The 10,202-nt window shown below is 37.4% G+C and overlaps 1 protein-coding gene across 2 annotated transcripts in view; it reads right to left on the bottom strand.

Annotated features, from left to right (window-relative positions):
• Positions 1-389: 389 nt before the first annotated feature.
• NID1 (nidogen 1) overlaps positions 390-10,202 on the bottom strand; it is a 52,869-nt gene continuing 43,056 nt past the window's right edge. For both annotated transcript variants that reach the window (XM_090135392.1, XM_031592161.2), the window contains exons 16-20: positions 6,994-7,165; positions 6,192-6,349; positions 4,801-4,924; positions 3,546-3,658; positions 390-2,105 (exon numbers count right to left, since the gene is read on the bottom strand). In XM_090135392.1, the coding sequence (XP_089991518.1) occupies positions 1,984-2,105; positions 3,546-3,658; positions 4,801-4,924; positions 6,192-6,349; positions 6,994-7,165 (689 nt within the window). In that variant the 3' untranslated portion in view covers positions 390-1,983. The remainder of the gene's footprint in view (positions 2,106-3,545; positions 3,659-4,800; positions 4,925-6,191; positions 6,350-6,993; positions 7,166-10,202) is intronic.

Below are 10,202 nucleotides of genomic sequence, written 5' to 3'. Positions count from 1 at the left end.
TTCCATTAATGCACGAGTGTTTAGTATGGTATAACTGAATTAGGTTTACCTGACAAAGTTAAACAACAAAAGTTAACAACCAGTAAAAGGCCTGTTTTGTGACTTGGATTGCACAGAGGAATCTATATGTTCTGCCGGTCCTCACACATTTGTTTGGCATAAAAGAATCCTACTGCTTTTAAAATTTAAAAGCTCTACTCTGTTTCATCTCAGATGAGAAAAAACATGACTAGATAGAAGAGTTAGCTAAACCCAGACCTGTACAAGAAGGGAATTCAGACACTGCATATCACTTCCGTCTGCAAGCAGGATTTTTTTTTTTTTTTAAAGAAAATAATAAAATTAAAAAAAAAACCAACATTTTTTATTGACCATACTGTAGATAGCTGTACAGAGTGTAAACTTTAATATTTCACCAGATATGTGAATAATTCTGGAGAAAGAATTATGAAGCACCTTCATTTCAACACACTTTTTGATATTTACAGAAAGAAATACCTGATTAAGTGTATGAGTAAAATGAATTAATTGTTATAAAATGTTACACCAAAATATCTTTAAAACGTTTACATTGTTATTTTATGATAAATATACAATTAAAGAGGAAGATGTCACACATTAAGACTCAGAACTGGCTCTTTATGAAGCTTAACTGTAGCATCTGGAAAGGAAGTGAGGAAATAGGGATATTAATAGCTTACTGCTCTTATCACAGCATTGTGAAGTGTACACTGACAGAAGTGGGCTTGCACGTGAGCTTTTTCACAACACACTGTGCAGAAGCTAAACTTTACTCTTGGTTTAGTATGACATTAAGAGTATACATTTTTGATTTTGCCTCCCAACTCCAGCTCATTGGTAATACTGAAAATGTGCTTCAAGTTTGCTTTGATTTTCAGCATACTTTTTTGCTGTTACTTGGCGATGGCACACAAAGGGGATGTAATGCTTTTTACCTTTAAGCACCAAGACACAGCCAACCCTTTGGAAATCAGATTTTTAACTGCTATGTTTCTTATGGTTTACCAAAAAAAAGCATAATGTAGTTTTCTGAAGAAGAAAGATGGCTACAATAAAATTCAAAGATCATTTTCAGGCTTAAAGAATCAAATATAGAAATATTATTTTAAAAGCTCTCAGGAAACAAATATGACTCTCTCTTTCAAAAACAAACACCTCCAAATGAACCAATATCTATTCTTTGATGAACTATCGGCATCTGAGATCTAAATCTAAAAGTTTGTTTAGGGGATTTTAGGAAAATACTAAGGAATCTACATCAGATGGAAGAAAAATAAATCTCTCAAACTCCAGCAGAAACTTCAAACACAGCCATTACGCAGTCCTGACTATAAAGAATCACATGCTGTGGGTATGAATCACATGAGGGTAGTAAATAATACCCTGACAGCATGTGGATAAAGTATTTTCATACCACCAACAAGTCAAAAGTTGAGATTCAAGTTTCGAAAATTCAAAGACTGCTAGTGGGGATGAATGCAGTTAGGCATTAAATCAGGTGTTCTCACCTACATCTATCCATCCTTAGGACCCTCTGGCTGCTTCTCAGTTAAAAATACAGCCTTCACATAAGCAAAGGACCAAACATGCCATTATACAGATAACTGCTGTGTGCTTTGAGGTACAACCTAGTCTCAAGATCACACCATCCTTTATTCTGTATTCAGCTAAGACACACTTCCTCCTAGCCTGACTCAGGTACAACTAAGGCCTCCACGTTTTTCTTTCAAAGCAAAAACATTGTATTACAAGGATTAAGATGCAATTGGACCTAACCTGGATGGCTCTGTCTTGCCTAACTGCTACAAAACAGTCATTGCCTGTGTGTCTGCATATGCGCATTATCGCTTGCAGTCAACAGCATGCAGCACTTATCTCTAGGGCCTGATTGTGTTGATAGATCTGAATTGTTTATGGCACATTCCCAGAAGGTGCCTGCTGCTTGAAAACTTGTTTTAATACTCAGTTTCTTTCTATACAATCCACTCCAACTGTGTTGTCAGGGCAGCGGCAAGAGCGGCCTTCTGGGGTAGCCAAGCAGAGGTGAGTACAACCACCATTATTCACTGTACAGTAGTTATGTCCTGAAAAAGAAGGGATGAAAAATGTTGAAGGAAAGCAAAAGCAAACCCACAATAAAATCCAAACACATGTGCAAAATATGCAGATTCATGACTACACTGGGGAAACAAACTGAGATTGAAAAAACTATGGGCTGGGGAGATCAAAGTCATCAGATCCCTGCTTCTGATATTCACCTCAAGGAAAGGTCCAGATATCAGGACAGAGCAGGATAGGCAACATCAAAAAATATGCTCACAAAAGTACTTCATAAATTGGCTGAGTAGTCACAGACATTAGAATGATGATAGGGTAAGGAAATGCGAAATGCAACAAATGAGGACCAAATTCAAAATGGTACAGAACTTCATTCCCACCTTTCCACTAGAAAGACACTGAGGAATGACTAGCAAAAACACAAAAATAGGGGGTTTAGGGAGGAATGCATTAACATTGAGGGGTAAAATGAAAGATGAGGGAGTATCCAAAGAAATGGATTTGAGGGGAAAGACATCAGTCAGAGACAAACATCTGAAGTAAATAAGAAAAAAAATAATGTTGAGGTTTCTAAAATTACAAATATAGTCTTTTAGTCACAGCACAGACTGCCGTTTTGTTATACAGTGCCTATCACAATGGAAATATTAATTATTAACTAGTAGTTAACGTTATCAAGTTAACTAGTTAACCAACTAATTAACTACTAGGAATAAAATGTCTGATTTCTTAGTTATGAAATTCATACGCATATTTTAATGCTCTTTTAATTTTAATGCAGTTAAGTTTTTACTGTACATATTGAATAACTAAAGCAAATACTCTAATACTTAGGATTTTTTTAGGCCTGAAGTTAAAAAAAACACAGTTATAAATCTAGCCACATAGTAATAATAAAAAAGAGAACTCTTCTAATAAGTGATTTGAAAAGAATACTGGAAGAACTGGACACTGGTATTGCCTCCCAGACAGTAAACTTATTTCAAGGCTATCAACTTTCTCTCTTCTAAGTTTCACAGGGGGCTTTTCAGTAACATTTCTGAAAAGCTTAACATCCAACAGAGCAGAAAGATCAGTCCACCCTCTATGCCACCTGCTGTTTTTTGAACATTCCCATTTTAAAAACACTGATCTCATTAAGGAAATCTGGAAGACCATTTTTTCTATAGTTTGAAATTAAAAACGAGTAAATAAGGCCCTAGCCATAAGTATAGGATTCACTTTAGATACTGACAAGACAGCAGCTTTAGCCATGTCTAGTGATAGAACAAGACTCCTCTGCCTATTAAGATTGGATATGGCAACTATTAAAAAAGTTGTAATTTTTAATTTCTCTGAAAACCGAAATCTAAGCAAACATTCACTAACCACCTACATCAGGTGGCCATAACAGCTCTCACTGAAGGGCTAAGTTCATTCATGTGCTAAGATGCTGCACAGCTAGAAAAATTTGAGTATTGTATTACCTCCTGGGCACTGAGCAAAAGCTGTAGTGATTCCATAGAGACGGGAGCGCTTGTGAGGTTGGAAGTTATCATTTTCTACTGAAACCATGCGATCCACAGCTACAACAGCATCCCTGACAAATACAAGACAGAATGTACAGAAGTGAGATTAATACAGGAGTACCAGACAAAACAAACAAACAAACAAAAAAAACAAAAGAAGGAAGAAATCTAGAATTGCTTCTTTTTTCAGAAGAAGTGATGTCTTGAAGAAAAATCCCCCAAGACCTCAGCATGTATGGACAACTCAGATACACATATCACAGCCCTCATCCTAGGCAGCAACGAGATTCAGAAGCAGGGAGCCAACTTCATAATTTTGGAGGTACTTCCAAACACACATCCCTCTACAGGAACACATCTGTTAGTGGTTTTGATGCATTACATATTCTGCAGTCCCATATTTTCTGTGACATAGGCAACACAGCTATTACACATAACGATTACAATGTATTCCAGGTGGAGCCTCATATTTGGAAGGAACACTGTCAAAGGGATTTTTTCTTTCCTAGAAACCAGAGGGCTGCAACTGACACAACTTCAACAGATTCCCATTTATCCAGAATAGTATTTCCCAGCTGTTAGGTTCTAGCCTGGGAATCTTTAAACACACTAATAGCTCTTCCTGCTGCGACAGAATCGTTCGTATACGAGTTTGTAGATAGAGCCCACATAACTATTTACATCCAGGAAAGACAGTTAAAAATACATGAACTGGATATTTTTTCTGTAAATACATAGTAAACTCCAAAGTCTCAATTGCATTTCAATGTTTTAGTTTACTTGCAACAAAGGAAGTGTCATCAAGACAGTAAAAATGTCCTCTTATTTCTGGTTAAGTATTCAGATAACACCCAGCATAAAAAGTCTTGAGTGACTAACTTCTGCCCTCTACAATGTAGCAACTAAAGCCTTAAGGGAACCATGTTAACTCCCACTCATTTCCCAAAAATGCTTAGTGTTGTAAGTATTTTCTTAAAGGACAAACCACTATGCTAAGAAGAAAACTCTAAGTGGCAACATCAATAGGTCTGCTCTACAGAATCGCTCTGTTCTGCAACAGCTATTGCCAGAAATAGAAAAAAAAAAAAAAAGAAAAAAAAAAGAAGAGGAATGTGTGATATGTCAGACATGAGAAATGCAGTATAAGCTTCACTTCCTACCAGGCAGAAGAACAGAATAAAGCATTCCTTAATTTCTTTAGCAGATAACATACCTTCTCCAGTCTGTGTAGTACAAATTCTTCCCATAGCTTGTAACACCAAAAGGATACTGAATTCCTTCAACAATCTTTCGTCGACCAAGCTGATTAGGGTTCATGCATTCCAATCTCTTGGTACCTGGGTGAAGTGAAACAATTCCGTTTCTTCAAAACAAAGACCAAGAGCTCTCATGAGGAAGAAAGGATAAGCATAAACATGCACACACAAACAGACTAAAATTTTCTGGATGTCCTTCAGTCTGCTACTCAGCCAAAGGCCCTCCTATGCCAAATCTCCAAATGTGTCAAAGACTGGAAGGCAAAACACTTTAGTGCTAATGTAATCAGCACAGCACCTAACTTACAGAAGCACAATGTCCAAAATGTCCATTGTTCACAAGCTGAAACTGCAGGTACAGAAGCCAGCATCTTCAGGCTGAAGTAGAAGCTGACAGAAAGTCTGCTCCATTCTGGAGGGATGCTTCAACCACTATCCATTTCTACCTTCTCTGGAAGACACTTTTTAAATTGAGCTAGGTAAGCACGTTTGCAAAATAATTGCTGGCTTGGGCAACCAAGGCAAGACTGCAGGAAGAACACCTAACTTATAGATGCAAATAAGGTGTAAAAAGGCCTAGTTTTAAGTCTGCTACACACCTCAGGAACACTGCTAGCAAATGGAAACACCTGCAGAATTTTGTTAACTAGTGGGTTTCAAAATTAGGAGAAAAAAAGGAGAAGAGACAAATTTGAGAATAAAAGATGGGAAAAAAAAAAAGTTAGCAGAGGAAGAAATGATTAAAGGCTAGAGAAAGTTTCTTACAGTGAAAAACATAGGATGATCTTTTTAGTTTATCATTAACTTGAAAGGTGTCTTGAAGTATAAAAGCACCTCCACAGGAAGAGATCTCTGGCAGTCTACAGTGAGAAAGACAGCAAGATGGAAAAAGAAAGTTTATATGAGAATTAAAAGCATACTTTTTGTCTTTAAGCATAATCAACAAGTCAATAGCAGAATTCATCTCTTGATCATAATATCATAAAATGGTTTGGGTTTGAAGGGACCTTTAAGATCATCTAATTCCAACCTCCCTGCTAGAAGGACACCTCCCAAGAGACCAGGTTGCTCAAAGCTCCATCCAGTCTGGCCTTGAATGCTTCCAGGGAGGGGATGCCTGCTGTATCTTTAGACAGCTTTTTGATCAGAACTAAAATCTTTCAGCTTATACAGAATCCAACAAAGGTAGTACAAACAAATGAACTGAGATTATTAAAGCCAAAAATCAAGGCATGAAATCCAAGTTCTAGCCCAAAGAGCTATAAATATTAATTAGCTGTGCATCTTCTCAGTATTGGATGTGCTTAGTATGCTAGTATTATGAAGATAGACTTCAACACCTATTTACCTGCATCTACCCAACATAACATTGAGGAATAAGGATCAAATGTCAGCCCATTTGGCAATCCCAGATCATCCTTCACTAGAATTCTTCTGTTTGTGCCATCCATGTATGAAGTTTCAATTTTAGGAGCTTCTCTGTTCCAGTCAGTCCAGTACAGGTTTCTTAAGAGGAAGAAAAAGGTAAAAATAAAGACTGACTGATCTCAAATGACTGTTGTAATCAAGGAAAAAAAAAGTAGTAAGGATAAAAATAACATTACATTGCCAAAGTAGCAGTTACATTAGTAAGAAGCACCAAATTGCCCTTGAATATTGAAGTGACAAAACATCATGAAGATATACTGAATGTCATACTTCTATTAATAACAAGAAAACAATCAAACACAAGAAGAAATGCTTTCCATGCTTTGTTAAGGTTATGTGCTAGATGCCAGGTAAAAACACTTCTATTTCAACGTTTTGTGGACTGTTTAAAATGTACATCCACACCACTCCTTCCACCAGCCGTCATGTCTACCCAGGCTAAGCAGCAGAAACAGCAACATTTGGCACGCATCTGTGGGATTCATTCAAAATCACGTTTTTCTTTTCAGCACATCAAGCAGTATACAATGGAATTGATCAGAGTAGTTTATGGTCAGGGGAGAACTTCAGAGAGGGCCATTAATTCACTGACACTTTATTCTTAACGGCCATTTGTTAGTAGTGGATTTTTTGGCCTTGAATGCTCTTTCTGAGAGTAAGAATTTACTTAACCCCTCTCCAAAGCCAAGCTCTGCATGTGTATTTTCAAAAGGTATCCATACCCTCTCACAGGGTCCACAACAATTGCACGGGGGTTCACCAGGCCAGTGTCAAAAAGGATGCGACGCTGACGCCCATCCAGTCTAGCCACTTCTATTCTATCAAGTTGAGAGTCAGTCCAGAAGATGTTGCGACCTAGATGATCTAGAGCTATCCCTTCAGGGCTTCCCAGGTCTGCAAGAGAATAGAGAAAAGTGTTCATAGACATCACATTTCTTAGCAACACGTGCCTCATAAGCATTCACAGCTCTTAACAGAGATTTTTTCAGTTTTCTGGTTGCAGACAACAAAAGCCACATCAGTTGGAAAAGCTTAATAGCTTTTTCCCCAGGCCTCCCTCAGCACATTTCCCTCCTTGGGAACACATCCTTTATATAAGCCTTGGATTTCACCTATATTGCAGATGGAGCTACAGCACAGATAGCTCGGAAAGTTAAGATACTCACTTATGCTTCATACTATGCATTATACTGCGCTGCTTTCTGAATGATAAATATAAAAACCAAACCAGCACGCACCCCATGTCTGCAAGTAAACTTGTCTTGAGGAGGAAAGGAAAGAAAAGTTGAAAGCAGGGAAATAAATAGAGACTACGAGAATCCTATTCTACCCTCCTTAGCAAGTCAGGATCTGGAATGATTCTTTAGCATTTAACATTCTCCCTTCTTTAGTAGGCAGCATACATGGCACTCATTTGAAAACTGGATTTTTAATAAGCCTAGCCAAGTATGCTCCAAAGCATTAGAGATAATGCTATTAGTTAACTGATGGAATTTAGATCCTGTTCTTTGTTTTTGCACAGCAATCCTTTTTGGAACGTATTTTAGTACTGTATGTGCACTATTTGTCTTGGATAGTTGTTCCAAAAGCAACAGGAAATAACAGATAACATCCTTTCTGCTTTAGCATTAGTAATTTCTAACTCACATGAAAGAGACAAAATAAATATATAGCTCTTCAAGGTTTAATTCAGCCACTGTGGAAAAGCTGCTTCTACACTTTTGAACATCTGTACACTCATTGAAAGGGAGTGTGAAGGCTGTGTGGGATGCTGCGAGGCCAAAGGCACTACAAATCACTTCTAGTCTGATTTCAGTTCCAAAAGAAGTAAAATTGCATGTGGTCACTTCCAAAACAGGCAGTGACCCTTCATACCAGCCAGCTGTCAAGAAATTTTTCTGATGTGATCTACACATCACTTAAATTTCCTGCAACAAAAAAATGTGGCAATTAAGTGTTCTACTAATTTTCAAATGTATTTACTGACAACCATTAAACAGTGTGCAACACAAACGGTCCCTGTGAAGAAAAGGCATTAGTGACATAGACATGCCTCTGCTGCACTGCCATCAAGGCTGGCACAGTCACAGGCTCTGCTCCTTGGAAACAGACAGGCTTGTATAGATATACAACTAATATAATTTAAGCAGATACAACAAAGATAGAAGCTCTCCTTCCTGACCTGCCCCCACAGCTGCAGAGCTCAGAAAGCCTCCACAGGCAATACAGCTGCAGGAATAGATGGGAACTGGATGGGGCTCCACAATAAAACATGTTTCTGCAGAGCAATTCAACTTGGATTGCAAGAGCTTTAACAACAACAACCAAAAAAAGTGCATTCCACAAAAATACGTGTGAACTGAAGAAAGCAGCTGCAGCCCTCCAGAGGAAAAAGGCAAAGATCAAAACAAAATAATAAATTCTCATGAGCTTTCTAAGAGCGAGGCTTTTTCCTATTTACTGAAATTTTAAAGGTTCAGTTTTGAGTACCACAGACATATTCGAATACTGAATATCCAACCATAAATTGTTCTGACTCTTTATCAGACATGCAGTTAACATTTCCATGCAGCAAGTAAAGAGAAACATTGCTCAAGATCTCTTCAGGAATACCAAACACATCCTATGTGAACAACAAGACAATAGAAATTATGAGATACTTTTACATATAAAGTGTTTTTTGTTGCAGATAAAAACACAAGGCTCCCATGCAGCAGTGGTATGTTTTAAATACTTTGAATTACCTAAAATAATCCAATTTAATTGAAAGACTTCACAAATATTCCTAAAATATTTTATATACTGCAAGGCTTTCAAGGCACTCACACAGAATCTCATTAGATAGAACAATTCATACATATACAAAATCTTTAGCAATAGCAATTCCCTTCACTTTTTAAAGTGCACAATCTGACAAAATGCTTGAAGAGTAGATCCTCAAATGCTAGAGACTGGAAATCCTTTCCCCACTGACACTGTAGTTATACATATGCTTACATTATCGCTTAAAGCCTCTCCTAAATTAAAAATGTTAGGATTAAAAGGAAGTTCTACAAATTCCTCAGCCAACAAGTTGCACAGAAATACAGCCAAGTTGTACAGAAATAGTTGCTGTTGTGGTTAGGGATGGCTTTAAGTTCTCCCTTAACCATTCCCAGGACAAATGCACAATCCAAGCTGCTCCCATCTCTCCATTGCCCCTGAAAGCCTGAGTACCAACAAACTGGCTATTCTGAAGCACATACTCCAGGTAGAGTTATACAACACATCCAAAAGAAAACCAAAGCAAATTTATTGTAGAGTTTTAGAACTAGTTGATTATTTTGCTAAATTAATTTCCTACATTTCAGTGACAATACCTGGAAAGGATCAAAAGCAAAAACTCTAGTATCTTGACTTTACAAGTATTCTAGGATCCCAAGGACATGAATGAGTATGTAAAAAGTGCCTTCCTTTAGCTTCTTTTGCTGTTTGTTTGTTTGTTTTTCCCTCATGCTCCACATTCACTTGGTTTCCTAAACCTGTCCTTCTTCTTAACCTTTTAAGAAATTTTGAATGCTCTAGGCTTTTGATACCTCAATTCCATCATGAATACCCTTCATTTGCTGCTATCGTTGTTATTCATCATTTATATAGCAAAGTTCAGCAGAGAACCATTTTAAATCTATTCAGAGATTCTTTGCAAAGAACTTCACAAAAGTTTTTCAAAAATCCAGCCACGCAATTCTTACTGGGTCACCTTTATCTGCACATCCACTGACTGATGAAAAGCTTCCATGCTTTCCATGACATTAAAGAATCATCAAAACTGTAACCCAAATTGTAACGTAGCGTAAGCATAGCATTGAAGTGCTACTACACAGGAAATAAAGCCTTCCTCATTTTAAGTTACCAAAGCTCTTAGGGGTATCATTTATGCAAATAATAGTCA

The sequence above is a fragment of the Phasianus colchicus genome, chromosome 2 (assembly GCF_987193195.1).
Source record: "Phasianus colchicus chromosome 2, bPhaCol1.hap1.1, whole genome shotgun sequence".
NCBI lineage: Eukaryota > Metazoa > Chordata > Aves > Galliformes > Phasianidae > Phasianus > Phasianus colchicus.
Note: the sequence above shows the minus strand (reverse complement) of the source record. Positions and strands in the feature narration are given on the sequence as shown.